Raw genomic sequence first — 15,264 nt, 5'->3', positions numbered from 1 at the left:
AGTGTGAGTTTAATTTAGGAGAGTGTGAGTTTAATTTAGGAGAGTGTGAGTTTAATATAGGCCAGTGTGAGTTTGATTTAGGCCAGTGTGAGTTTGATTTAGGCCAGTGTGAGTTTGATTTAGGCCAGTGTGAGTTTGATTTAGGCCAGTGTGAGTTTGATTTAGGCCAGTGTGAGTTTGATTTAGGCCAGTGTGAGTTTGATTTAGGCCAGTGTGAGTTTAATTTAGGAGAGTGTGAGTTTAATTTAGGAGAGTGTGAGTTTAATTTAGGAGAGGGTGAGTTTAATTTAGGAGAGTGTGAGTTTAATTTAGGCCAGTGTGAGTTTAATTTAGGAGAGTGTGAGTTTAATATAGGCCAGTTAGTTTAATTTAGGCCAGTGTGAGTTTAATTTAGGAGAGGGTGAGTTTAATTTAGGAGAGTGTGAGTTTAATTTAGGCCAGTGTGAGTTTAATTTAGGAGAGTGTGAGTTTAATATAGGCCAGTTAGTTTAATTTAGGCCAGTGTGAGTTTAATTTAGGAGAGGGTGAGTTTAATTTAGGAGAGTGTGAGTTTAATTTAGGAGAGTGTGAGTTTAATTTAGGCCAGTGTGAGTTTAATTTAGGCCAGTGTGAGTTTAATTTAGGAGAGTGTGAGTTTAATATAGGCCAGTTAGTTTAATTTAGGCCAGTGTGAGTTTAATTTAGGCCAGTTTGTTCAATTTAGGCCAATGTGAGTTTAATTTAGGCCAGTTTGTTTAATTTAGGCCAGTGTGAGTTTGATTTAGGTCAGTTTGTTTAATTTAGGCCAGTGTGAGTTTAATTTAGGCCAGTTTGTTTAATTTAGGCCAGTGTGAGTTTAATTTAGGCCAGTTTGTTTAATTTAGGCCAGTGTGAGTTTGATTTAGGCCAGTGTGAGTTTAATTTAGGAGAGTGTGAGTTTAATTTAGGCCAGTGTGAGTTTAATTTAGGAGAGTGTGAGTTTAATTTAGGCCAGTGTGAGTTTAATTTAGGCCAGTGTGAGTTTAATTTAGGAGAGTGTGAGTTTAATTTAGGCCAGTGTGAGTTTAATTTAGGCCAGTGTGAGTTTAATTTAGGAGAGTGTGAGTTTGATTTAGGTCAGTTTGTTTAATTTAGGCCAGTGTGAGTTTAATTTAGGCCAGTTTGTTTAATTTAGGCCAGTGTGAGTTTAATTTAGGCCAGTTTGTTTAATTTAGGCCAGTGTGAGTTTGATTTAGGCCAGTGTGAGTTTAATTTAGGAGAGTGTGAGTTTAATTTAGGCCAGTGTGAGTTTAATTTAGGAGAGTGTGAGTTTAATTTAGGCCAGTGTGAGTTTAATTTAGGCCAGTGTGAGTTTAATTTAGGAGAGTGTGAGTTTAATTTAGGCCAGTGTGAGTTTAATTTAGGCCAGTGTGAGTTTAATTTAGGAGAGTGTGAGTTTAATTTAGGCCAGTGTGAGTTTAATTTAGGCCAGTGTGAGCTTAATTTAGGCCAGTGTGAGTTCAGTTTAGGCCAGTGTGAGCTTAATTTAGGCCAGTGTGAGTTTAATTTAGGCCAGTGTGAGTTTAATTTAGGCCAGTGTGAGTTTAATTTAGGCCAGTGTGAGTTTAATTTAGGCCAGTGTGAGCTTAATTTAGGCCAGTGTGAGCTTAATTTAGGCCAGTGTGAGTTCAATTTAGGCCAGTGTGAGCTTAATTTAGGCCAGTGTGAGTCTCCCTGAACAGCAGAAGGCAGATTGTACAGTCAACTTTCCTGACAGTTCTTGACCACGGTGACACCATTAATCGGAATGCAGCAGCCACTACTCTTAAACCTTTGGATGTCGTCAACCATAGTGCCCTTCGCTTTATCACAGGTGATAGTTTTAATACGCATCACTGTATCCTGTGTCAAAAGGTTGGCTGGTCCTCATTAAAGTCCCGTAGATCACTTCATTATTCAATTTTTGTTTACAAAGCTCTAGGTCTTGGTTAACTCTTGAGATTCGTCGGGTCTCCATCGAACTAGGTAAATCCGCTTTTAGTTACACATTTTGGACTCCCTGGTGCCACTAGGGAATTTTGAAAACCCTAATGATAAATGAGTTTTGATTGACATTAATAATTTGTTTATGATGCCTGTGATGTTCTAATGTAATGTTGTTTTCAGGGAACCATTGAAAATTAGACCCTGGTCTCAATTGGGCCCCCCTGATTAAATAAACGTTTTTAAAAATGTTATGAATTGTTTGCGAGGTTTAATGTTTGACTTATTACATTAAATAATTCAGTAATGATTGGAAAAATGATGGCAATCATCTGTTTTTATCGCTAGTAAGAAACCGCTAGCCATTGGCTGCTAACCAATGTTCCTTCAAAAAAAAATCAGCACTGAGCATATTTCAGGTCTGCTGAGCACAAACTTGAACATTGTGAAAATGCAGTCCGCGTTTACTGAGTGAGCGTTTACTGTGAACACAGAGGCGGTACCCAAGTAGGCTACTGTGGATATTTGATCATAATGTAGGCCTACCAGAGTGGCCTAACATCAAAAACAATGGAGAAAATGCATCCCATAACAATTTTATCATTCACCCTACAGTAGCAGTCAATGTCTGGTGTTCAATGTAGGCCTACATTCCATGAGACTTTTGAAAAACAAAAACATGCAGGACTTGTCCTTCAGACAAGGAGGTGACTGAAAATGTTGTTTTGTTGTTTGATGCAAAAAAATACCTTTACAAAATAAAATGCATTATTATTCCCATACCATTATCACAGTGAATCAGACAAATTATGCCACCTTCTGCCTATTGGCTACTTAGCTTATTCAAACCGGTCTCAAAATACAACACTGCCCCTTTAAGAAAAAAAAGCTCTTTACCTGACTCACTTTTCAAATATGTCTAGAATTGTAAACATTTTGTGCTCTTGCAGGCAGCAATCACTCCCTTATTGCTGACTACAAATGATCTATAACTGGGCTAATAACTCACTAACTAGTAAAGGATATGAACAAATGTGCACACATGGCTACGTGCAGCTCTTGCTTTTATCTCAAAACAAGCGCATCTACTCATGACCGCTCATGCAGTAAACACAGTCCAGATCAAAGTACAACCTACAACCAAATCTCTTGCATTGTTAGTTTTGTTTCGGTATGTTGCATTGAAAGTGGATAATATTGCATTGATTCGATCACAATTGCCACAATAAAGGGAAACGTTGATAGTGTTAACAGGGAAAACTCTAGAACAGTGGTCACCATACTTTTCTGAGTCAAGATCATCTTCTGAGTCAAAATGCAAGCCGAGATCTACCGCTCAGTAATTTTTTTAACATGACTTAAACGTAAGCCTATGAAACATTAACCCTTTTAAAACTGTACTGTAGCAATGAGGTTTGTACAGTAAGCTATAGGCCCTGCCTATAAATGATCTACGCATATTGGCTTTGCTTGAATTGCCCTGCCAATGCATTATTTAAAAAATTTGAGGTAGGCTATATGAACACACCGGTAATAGATCCATCGTTGTATTACTTGTGAGGCACAGTTGAGGGAGCATACATTTAAGTAATTCATGTTGTTACTCCTATGAACAGAGAAAGTGAATTATTCCTTGATATTAAAAAAGACCCAAGCCACTAATAATAACAACAATGCAAGCCTATAGATACACTTTCATACTCATTCCTTACTGCTGCAGTGCTTGTTGTAGCCCTGAGTGGAAATATGAAGAACACACATTTTATGCCTTATAAAAGTGTTGAATACAAAGTGTTGACAGTGCTGAGTAAGAACTTAGACTGTCAAAGAGCGAGTGAGTTCATCTCTAGTATCTCTCTAGTTTTGAAATCTCATAGTATCAACTTTGCTACAGCTTTCTTTTATTCCTGCTACGTTACTGCAGACACGGTAGTCCAATTGACCAGCGTTAGGCCTATAGTGTACTTGATTTGCTCTCGGGCCTGGCGGGATGGCAGAGTTTGTACCTTCTACCATATGAAATGGTTCAAAATGGCAACAGTTCACCTGCAAGCCAGCTGAATCAAGTGTATCTACCGCCATCAGCCCGAGACAAATAAAAAACATAGGAACACAAGGCTTTATTGTTTGTTCTTTTACAGAAATGTTTGGCAATCGACTTAGAATGCCTTGGACATCGACCAGTCGATCGCGATCGACCGGTTGGTGACCACTGCTCTAGAAAGTTGAGTGAAGTTCAACCTTGTGCTTCTCTCTGTGGGCTAAGCGGCAGGCCCTGGGGGAGCTGCGAGGTAGTCTCGGCAGGCCCCCGGGGAGCTGCGAGGTAGCCATGGGGCTATTGCGCGCCTGCTGCTAACAGCTGAGAACTACTAGCTAACTGGCAAGCACAAAACAGTCAACAACTTCGGGAGTACAAACCCCCAGAAATCAGCCAATTGCCCTAAGTGGCAAAAGTATGAACTATCAAAAACGCACAGTTAAAGAGGAGAATAATTATTCTGACATACTAAGAAAAAAGAAACGGGACACAGTGTGTAACACATTAGTGCAGAAAATAAAGAAGTTGATTAAAATGCTGGAAGTGAATGCTGGAATCAAACAATTAACTATGCAAATGAGCAAAAGCTGTGTGAATTAAGGAAATAGACGCCTGGCTCAAATAGAAGCCTATTTCTAATAAGTGCATGTTGCGTTCAGTGATTTAAGCAAATACAGTTTTACCGTACCCAAATACAGAATATATTCATTTCAGGAAAGCATTGTGGAGTTTTAATACTATTGATTTTTGAAAGCATAATTTGGTTTTGAAAACAAATTTTATAAATCTTGAAATGTTAATACAAGGAGAAATGTGTACATTGCTGTGTTTCCCTGTATTTTCAGGTCATCTTCCAGTGCTGGGGATTGTAGCTGTCGGGTCTGGCTTAGCCCTCATCATTTTTGGAATCTCCAGCTTCCTCATTTATAGGTGAGTTGTTTGTTAATTCAGGCTTGTGCTCTGAAGACCAAGCAGTGAAATGAACATCTTTCATCTTGGAGGGAGGTAGAGGGAGGGGGAGACAGAGAGGGAGAGGGAGAGGGAGGGAGGGATAGAGGAAGGGAGGGAGAGGGGGGGGGTAGAGCGAGAGAGAGAGAGAATTGATGTGCTTCAAAGAGGATTTATTAGGAGCACAACTATAGGTGCCAGCATGAAATGTACATGATTGTTGCCAGGAGCAACCACTCAGCAAGTGATGGTGGAAAAGTAAAGCAGAAAAGTATGTCACTTCCCAAGGTAAACTCAGTTACACTATCTGGCCTAAATATTTGAACAACCACATAGTTACGCTCACATAATAGTAATTAACACGTTCCTTTCTTATTATTCTTTACATTGAATGTAGACAGAGACCTTTGCTTGATCTCCAGTCGCATTCTATGAACTTTGCTATGAACCTGTTTGTGAAATGAAATAGAGTTCCGGTGAGCTTTCGGAAATAAGTTCTAGTTTTTCATAATTGGATTTTTAAATGCGGAGGCTAGAAACACCCACATGGGCTTGTGCATCTGCTGGGGAAATGATTGGTACTCTCAACCCTGTCTATGTAGGGGCTGCATTCGGTCTTCAACAAGGTCTAGCGGGCTGCTCTGACAATTGGTTACACTTCCTCGCCGTCAAAATTAGCAAAAAGCCATCGTTTCTGGAATTTCCGAAGCTGCCTGAATGTCTAGCTTTAATTTATGTGATTATTAGCGAGCTGGACACAGTCAAGGAAATGTATGAATGTAGGTCCATTTTCATTTCTACACTGTTTCGATTTGGTTTTAGTCATTTTAAAGTATGTCGAGTTAGTTTTCCCAATATTATTTTTACTTAGACCACCCGTGGTCCGGACATTTGACACCCCTTACTTATCTAGAGTGACATGTAAATGTTCGCACATGCTCTTCATGCAGATATAGTTTTGGCAGTAAATGAATGCATCTACTGTCACCCCTAATATTGATGTTAATGTTGTCCGTCACAGGTTGAACACTGATATTTCATATTAGTTATGTTTAATATCAAAACATGAATTGGCCTCCCTCTATTTGACAGGATTTTAATGACCAAATCTATATAATTACTTCTCACAGTTAGATACTAGTTAGATACTAGGTATTCCTCAGGAAATAGGCAGAATTGCGTTTCTGGAGTGAAACATATGTTTGGGTCATTGGCTTTATATGAAACTCCATTATTTGGCTATATAGGGTTCTCTTATAGGGGTTGTGAACAAACACATTTCTCACAGACTTCACAATTTAAGGTGTCATTTCCTTCCATGTGTATCTTACAACATTCAAAGAAGGGTCATCTTGGCTTTCTAATAAAGACTGACTGGGTTTAAATGTGTGTGAAGTGCAGGGTTGGGTAGGTTACATTCTAAATGTAATCTGTTACAGTTACTAGTTACCTATCCAAAATTGGAATCAGTAACGTAACTTTTGGATTACCCAATCTCAGTAATGTAATCTGATTACATTCAGTTACTTTTAGATTACTTCCCCCTTAATTAACTTATTGGTGACAGGAGGGCAGTATTGAGTAGGTTGGATGAATAAGGTGCCCAGAGTAAACTGCCTGCTACTCTGTCCCAGATGCTAATATATGCATATTATTAGTGGTATTGGATAGAAAACACTCTGAAGTTTCTAAAACTGTTTGAATGATGTCTGTGAGTATAACAGAACTCATATGGCAGGCAAAAATCTGAGAAAAATCCAACCAGGAAGTGGGAAATCTGAGGCTTGTAGTTTTTTAACCCAGCCCCTATTGTAGATACAGTGGGATATTGCTTCCACTAGATGTCAACAGTCTTTAGAACGTTGTTTGAGGCTTCTACTCTGAAGTGGGACCGAATGAGAGAGGAATGAGTCAGAGTCACGCGCATTTCACATGAGAAGTATCTCCCATTCCTTTGCTTTTCTGAAGACAAAGGAATTGTCCGGTTGGAATATTATTGAAGATTTATGTTAAAAACATCCTTAAGATTGATTCCATACATCGTTTGACAAGTTTCTACAGGCTGTAACGGAACTTTTTTAACTTTTCGTCCGACGTTTGGTTGGACCTGAACGCGGTTTTGGATTTGTTTACCAAATGCCCTAACAAAATAAGCTATTTGGACATAAATGATGGACATTATCGAACAAAACAAACATTTATTGTGGAACTGCGAATCCTGGAAGTGCATTCTGATGAATATCATCAAAGGTAAGTGAATATTTATAATGCTATTTTTGACTAATGTTGACTACCCAACATGGCGGATATTTATTTTGGCTGGTTTGGGCTCTGAGCGCCGTACTCAGATTATGCTTTTTCTGTTAAGTTTTTTTTTAAACCTGACACAGCGGTTGCATTAAGGAGAAGTGTATCTAAAGTTCCATGCATAACACTTGAATTTTCATCAACATTTATAATGAGTATTTCTGTGAATTCATGTGGCCCTCTGCACAATCACTGCATGTTTTAGAACTACTGAACGTAACGCGCCAATGTAAAAAGAGATTTTTTTATATAAATATGCACTTTATCAAACAAAACATACATGTATTGTGTAACATAACATCCTATGAGTGTCATCTGATGAAGATCAAAGGTTAGTGATTAATTTTCTCTATTTGAGCTTTTTGTGACTCCTCTCTTTGGCTGGAAAAATGGCTATGTTTTTCTGTGAGTTGGTGGTGACCTAACATAATCGTTTTTGGTGCTTTCGCTGTAAAACATTTTTGAAATCAGACACAGTGGCTGGATTAATCAGAATTGTATCTTTAAAATTGTGTAAAACACTTGTATGCTTGAGGAATTTTAATTATGAGATTTTTTTTGTTTTGAATTTTGCGCCCTGCACTTTCACTGGCTGTTGGCGAGGTGGGACACTACCGTCCCACATATCCCAGAGAGGTTTTAAGAGGCATTAGAAAGACAGAAATGTTGGTTACCAATTGAACAAAATCTATTGCAAGATAAATCAATGTTAAAGTTTAAATTGCTGGCCATATATGGATGTTAGATTTTAATTTATGAGTTGGTAATGTAGGCTTCTTCTAACCCATCGCTTTCTACTACATATAATACAATTAAATTAGATCTTTACATTAAAACCAAAGGCTATCAGAATTCCAGTCATTACAATAAATTATATACCCCTTGATCTTCAACAATAGGACTTGGAAATATGGAAGTATAGATTAGCCAAATTATTTTACTTGAGAATAACCCCAAAACTAAGGATTTATAAGACAGCCCTACTCTGTTTATGATTTTGTTGTCATGGAGGACTGATTGGGCTCATTGGTTCGAGTTGAAAAATAAATGCCGCGCTCATGGAATGGCATGCTTTGAGCACTACTGAAAAGGGCTATTTTCATTTGGAAAATGAATGTCATATGCTGCATAGGCCCATTGTTTACCTTTTTGTTGGTGACACTTTGATATATTGACAATATGCAGCAGTTTAAAGGGCAAATCCACAGATGACACAATAACAAAACGGTCGCCCCTCCTCTGTTTTGGTAAAAAGCTAAGGGATGGGCCTGGAGAAATTGAACCACTCTCAGATTAATAGACAGAGCTATGGATGCAAGGACTGACCATCCATGATATCAAAATTATTGTTTTAACCATGGTATGAGGCTATACAGTCTTTGTTTACATTTACAATGTTTACAGACATTGGACAAAAACAAGCTTTTATTTTGGGTTCTCATGGAGTGTGACAGTTGAACTAAGCTTATGAGCCATTTATTTATATGTTATATTCTTCAAGAATCAATGGATATACACCACCGGTCAAAAGTTTTAGGACACCTACTCATTCAAGGGTTTTCTTTATTTTTACTATTTTCTACAGTGTAGAACAATAGTGAATACATCAACACTATGAAATAACACATATGGAATCATGTAGTAACCAAAAAAGTGCAACGCTGTCATCAAGGCAAAGGGTGGCTACTTTGACGAATCTCAAATATGTCACGCCCTGACCTTAGTTCTCTTTGTGTTCTTTATTATTTTGGTTGGGTCAGGGTGTGACATGGGTGATGTATGTGTTTTTGTTCCTGTCTAGGGGTTTTGTTTTTCTATGGTTAGTTGCCTGTGTCGGCACTTGTTTATATACAGCGTCACGTTCCTTTTGTTGTTTTGTATAGTTTGTTTCTTCGTTAATAAATAGAAGACTGTATTCACATCACGCTGCGCCTTGGTCTCCTCCATTCAACGAACGTGACAAAATAGAACATGTATTTTAATTTGTATAACACTTTTTTGGTCACTATATGATTCCATATGTGTTATTTCATAGTTTTGATGTCTTCACTATTTTTCTACAATGTTGAAAGTAGTAAAAATTAAGAAAACCCCTGGAATGAGTAGGTATGTCCAAACTTTTGACTGGTACCGTAAATATAATTTATAAGTCCAAAAATGGATGTAGCAACTACAGATTGCCCCTTTATGTCTATCAAAAGTGTGTGAGTTTGAGCATGTGTCCATTAGGACTATGGATTTTTTTTATCAGCATGAATTAGATTGAGCAATAAAACAGACTTTTATTCCTTAGGCTGGGATCTGCACTATGCAGCTGTTGCAATAGCACATTTTCCCCTGGCTGTCCACTGGTTTCAAAAACAATGATTGATTGTTACGGTTTTCTTGGTGAGAAGGAGAGTCGGACCAAAATGCGGCGTGTCTATTGCAATCCATGTTTAATGAAGTAACACACTAAACACAAACACTATCAAAACAATAAACTTAACGAAAACCGAAACAGCCTATACTTGTGTAACCTAACAGAACAATGACATCAGGACACTAAGGACAATCACCCACGAAAAACTCAAAGAATATGGCTGCCTAAATATGGTTCCCAATCAGAGACAACGATAAACACCTGCCTCTGATTGAGAACCACTTCAGACAGCCATAGACTTAGCTAGAACACCCCACTAGCTACAATCCCCATACATACACACCACCTACAAAAACCCATGCCACACCCTGGCCTAACCAAATAACTAAAGATAAACACAAAATACTTCGACCAGGGTGTGACAGAACCCCCCCCCCCTAAGGTGCGGACTCCCGAACGCACCTCAAAACAATAGGGAGGGTCCGGGTGGGCGTCTGTCCATGGTGGCGGCTCCGGCGCGGGATGTGGACCCCACTCAATCAATGTCTTAGTCCCCTCTCCTCGCGTCCCTGGATAGTCCACCCTCGCCGCCGACCATGGCCTAGTAGTCCTCACCCAGAACCCCACTGGACTGAGGGGCAGCTCGGGACTGAGGGGCAGCTCGGGACTGAGGGGCAGCTCAGGCAGGTTGATGAATCTACCAGATCCTGGCTGGCTGGCAGATCTGGAAGAGTCTGGTCGGCTGGCAGATCTGGAAGAGTCTGGTCGGCTGGCAGATCTGGGAGAGTCTGGTCGGCTGGCAGATCTGGGAGAGTCTGGTCGGCTGGCAGATCTGGGAGAGTCTGGTCGGCTGGCAGATCTGGGAGAGTCTGGTCGGCTGGCAGATCTGGGAGAGTCTGGTCGGCTGGCAGATCTGGGAGAGTCTGGTCGGCTGGCAGATCTGGGAGAGTCTGGTCGACTGGCAGATCTGGGAGAGTCTGGTCGACTGGCAGATCTGGGAGAGTCTGGTCGACTGGCAGATCTGGGAGAGTCTGGTCGACTGGCAGATCTGGGAGAGTCTGGTCGACTGGCAGATCTGGGAGAGTCTGGTCGACTGGCAGATCTGGGAGAGTCTGGTCGACTGGCAGATCTGGGAGAGTCTGGTCGACTGGCAGATCTGGGAGAGTCTGGTCGACTGGCAGATCTGGGAGAGTCTGGTCGACTGGCAGATCTGGGAGAGTCTGGTCGACTGGCAGATCTGGGAGAGTCTGGTCGACTGGCAGATCTGGGAGAGTCTGGTCGACTGGCAGATCTGGGAGAGTCTGGTCGACTGGCAGATCTGGGAGAGTCTGGTCGACTGGCAGATCTGGGAGAGTCTGGTCGACTGGCAGATCTGGGAGAGTCTGGTCGACTGGCAGATCTGGGAGAGTCTGGTCGACTGGCAGATCTGGAAGAGTCTGGTCGACTGGCAGCTCTGGCTGCTCCATGCTGACTGGCTGCTCCATGATGACTGGCTGCTCCATGCTGACTGGCAGCTCTGGCTGCTCCATGCTGACTGGCAGCTCCATGCTGACTGGCAGCTCTGGCTGCTTCATGCTGACTGGCAGCTCCATGCTGACTGGCAGCTCTGGCTGCTCCATGCTGACTGACAACTCCATGCAGACTGGCTGCCCTGGCTGCTCCATGCTGACTGGCGGCCCTGGCTGCTCCATACTGACTGGCGGCCCTGGCTGCTCCATGCTAACTGGCAGCTCTGGCGGCTCCTTGCAGACTGGCAGCTTTAGCGGCATCCTGCAGACAGGCAGCTCTGGCGGCTCCTTGCAGACTGGCAGCTCCATGCAGACTGACAGCTCCTTGCAGGCTGGCAGCTCCTTGCAGACTGGCAGCTCCTTGCAGACTGGCAGCTCCTTGCAGACTGGCAGCTCCTTGCAGACTGGCAGCTCCTTGCAGACTGGCAGCTCTGGCTGCTTCATGTAGACTGACAGCTCTGGCTGCTCCTTGCAAACTGACAGCTCGGGCTGCTTCATGCAGACTGACAGCTCAGGCTGCTCCATGCAGACTGACAGCTCAGGCTGCTCCATGCAGACTGACAGCTCCTTGCAGGCTGGCAGCTCCTTGCAGACTGGCAGCTCCTTGCAGACTGGCAGCTCCTTGCAGACTGGCAGCTTCATGTAGACTGACAGCTCAGGCTGCTCCATGCAGACTGGCAGCTCAGGCTGCTCCATGCAGACTGGCAGCTCAGGCTGCTCCATGCAGACTGGCAGCTCCTTGCAGGCTGGCAGCTCCTTGCAGACTGGCAGCTCTGGCTGCTTCATGTAGACTGACAGCTCTGGCTGCTCCTTGCAAACTGACAGCTCGGTCTGCTTCATGTAGACTGACAGCTCAGGCTGCTCCATGCAGACTGCCAGCTCAGGCTGCTCCATGCAGACTGACAGCTCCTTGCAGGCTGGCAGCTCCTTGCAGGCTGGCAGCTCATTGCAGACTGGCAGCTCATTGCAGACTGGCAGCTCGGGCTGCTTCATGCAGACTGGCAGTTCTGGCTGCGCTGAACAGGCGGGAGACTCCGGCAGCGCAGGAGAGCAGAAAGGCTCTGGCTGCGCTGAACAGGCGGGAGACTCCGGCAGCGCAGGAGAGGAGAAAGGCTCTGGCTGCGCTGAACAGGCGGGAGACTCCGGCAGCGCAGGAGAGGAGAAAGGCTCTGGCTGCGCTGAACAGGCGAGGCGCACTGTAGGCCTGATGCGTAGTGCTGGCACAGGACGTACAAGGCTAGGGATGGGCACAGGAGGCCTGATGCGTGAGACTGGAACCAACTTCACCAGCCGACTAAAACGGACCTCAGGACGAGTATGGAGCGCTAACCCAGGTGCCATCAAATCCCTGACACGTTCCGTCAGGCGAATTCTATGCAAAATGCACCAACACAGCAACTCCCTCATTTCTCTCTCCTCCAATTTCCCCATTAACTCCTTCACAGTCTCTGTTTCGCTCACCTCCAACACCGGCTCTGGTTCTGGTCTCCTCCTTGGCTCCTCACGATAAACAGGGAGAGTTGGCTCAGGTCTGGCTCCTGACTCTGCCACACTCTCCCTGAGCACCTCCCCAAGACATTTTTGGGGCTGACTATGGGGCCTCCGTCCGCGCCGCCTTGCTTGCTTCGCAAACTCCATTCTCCTATATCCTTCCGCGCACTGCTCCATCGAATCCCAAGCGGGCTCCGGCACTCTCCCTGGGTCGGCCGCCCACCTGTCGATCTCCTCCCAAGTCGTATACTCCATACTGTACTCCTCTTTGGGCTGCTCCTGTTGTTTCTTCTCCTGCTGCACCTTTGGGCGGCTACACTCCCCTGGTTTAGCCCAGGGTCCTCTCCCGTCGAGGATTTCCTCCCATGTCCAGAAATCCTTATTGCGCATCTCCTCGCGCTGCTCCTGCCTGTTGACACGCTGCTTGGTCCTTTTGTGGTGGGTGATTCTGTTACGGTTTTCTTGGTGAGAAGGAGAGTCGGACCAAAATGCGGCGTGTCTATTGCAATCCATGTTTAATGAAGTAACACACTAAACACAAACACTATCAAAACAATAAACTTAACGAAAACCGAAACAGCCTATACTTGTGTAACCTAACACAGAACAATGACATCAGGACACTAAGGACAATCACCCACGAAAAACTCAAAGAATATGGCTGCCTAAATATGGTTCCCAATCAGAGACAACGATAAACACCTGCCTCTGATTGAGAACCACTTCAGACAGCCATAGACTTAGCTAGAACACCCCACTAGCTACAATCCCCATACATACACACCACCTACAAAAACCCATGCCACACCCTGGCCTAACCAAATAACTAAAGATAAACACAAAATACTTCGACCAGGGTGTGACATTGATAGGCAGCTTAAACTTCTTGAATTCAACCTTTATTGGGTTCAAATACACATTTAGATTTGTGAACAGCCATCCACAACAACCACAATCCGTAAGGCGCAAATACATAAATGAGAGAGCAGCAGTGTGATTCACATCAATGCGCTATGAAGATATCAATAATAAGTGATATCCGTATCGCTGTAGACTACACCACTGCTGTCATCCTTACCTCCAAGCGTTTATTCAAATTGGATAATCTTTGGATGCCGACAGCAGTTGCACCATTGGAATACATAGCTTGGACAGTAGCCTACAAAAGCCTATTCCTGCTCTTTTCCCGCGATCCATTAAGCACATTTGGTGTGTCATCATAGTGGTCTCTTACTTGTGGTCAGACTCGCTCAGGTGGAACAAACTTAAACTTGCGCCTTTTTTCAATGCTGATTTGAATGTCATTGCGAAAACAGAGAAGTGTCAAATATTTTTTTTCGCAAACATCTTTTCTGAGTTTAAAAGTCATCATTGAAGTAATCATCTAGTTTTTCAAAAGCATCTGTAATCTGATTACAATAATTTAGCTGGTAATGTAACGATGACAGTTAGTGTTTTTTTGTAATCCCTTACATGTAACGGATTACAACTCCCCATCCCTGGTGAAGTGTTAGGGGATGTTGAGCAGAACCTACCATAGGGCTCTGTAGTTTAATGGAGAGTTTGTCCAGCAAAGGTATTCACATATGGGATTTATGAAACAATAGAGCTAGTGTGGAGCACTTTGGTGCTGCGGCTACCAGACTGCAAATGAAGGCCTTTAAATAGAAAAATAATTTTGGGGGGAGAGAGAATTGGTTTAATAGTGTTTCCTGCCTTAAAAGATTGCTCCGCTCCCCAGCGATAATGTGACATTTCCATTCTTCCACACGGGCACAGTCCAGAGAGCTTATACAGTTGAAGTCGGAAATGTACATACACTTTGGTTGGAGTCATTAAAACTTGTTTTTCAACCACCCAACAAATGTCTTTTTAACAAACTATAGTTTTGGCAATTGGTTAGGACATCTACTTTGTGCATGACACAAGTAATTTTTCCAACAATTGTTTTCAGACAGATTATTTCACTTATTTCACTTGTATCACAATTCCAGTTGGGTGGCAGGTAGCCTAGTGGTTAGAGTGTTGGACTAGTAACCGAAAGGTTGAAAGATCGAATCCACAAGATGACAAGGTAAAAATCTGTCGTTCTACCCCTGAACAAGGCAGTTAACCCACTGTTCCTAAGCTGTCATTGAAAATAAGAATTTGTTCTTAACTGACTTGCCTAGTAAAATAAAAAATACTGCCCACGAAGGAGACGTGTTCTGTCTCCTAGAGATGAATGTACTTTGGTGCGAAAAGTGCAAATCAAACCCAGAACAACAGCAAAGGACCTTGTGAAGATGCTGGAGGAAACAGGTACAAAAGTATCTATATCCAGTAAAACAAGTCCTATATTGACATAACCTGAAAGGCTCAGCAAGGAAGAAGCCACTGCTCCAAAACCACCATAAAAAACCTAGACTATGGTTTGCAACTGCACATGGGGTCAAAGATAGTACTTTTTGGAGAAATGTCCTCTGGTCTGATGAAACAAAAGTAAAACTGTTTGGCCATAATGACCATCGTTATGTTTGGAGGAAAAAGGCAAGCCAAAGAACACCAGCCCAACCGTGAAGCACGGGGGTGGCAGCATCGTGTTGTGGGGGTGCTTTGCTGCAGGAGGGACTGGTGCACTTCACAAAATAGATGGCATCATGAGAAGGAAAATTATGTGGATATATTGA

General features: G+C 42.8%; 1 protein-coding gene across 2 annotated transcripts in view; it reads left to right on the top strand.

The window, feature by feature from the left end:
- The window catches only part of LOC110523562 (atrial natriuretic peptide receptor 2), a 58,035-nt gene that overhangs the window by 18,027 nt on the left and 24,744 nt on the right, over positions 1–15,264 (top strand). For both annotated transcript variants that reach the window (XM_021602362.3, XM_021602361.3), the window contains exon 7: positions 4,825–4,909. In XM_021602362.3, coding sequence (XP_021458037.2) covers positions 4,825–4,909 — 85 coding nt within the window. The remainder of the gene's footprint in view (positions 1–4,824; positions 4,910–15,264) is intronic.

This window comes from Oncorhynchus mykiss, chromosome 5, assembly GCF_057628025.1.
Source record: "Oncorhynchus mykiss isolate SJ-2025 chromosome 5, ASM5762802v1, whole genome shotgun sequence".
Lineage (NCBI taxonomy): Eukaryota > Metazoa > Chordata > Actinopteri > Salmoniformes > Salmonidae > Oncorhynchus > Oncorhynchus mykiss.
The sequence above is the reverse complement of the archived record's forward strand: the minus strand, read 5'-3'. Positions and strand labels throughout refer to the sequence as shown.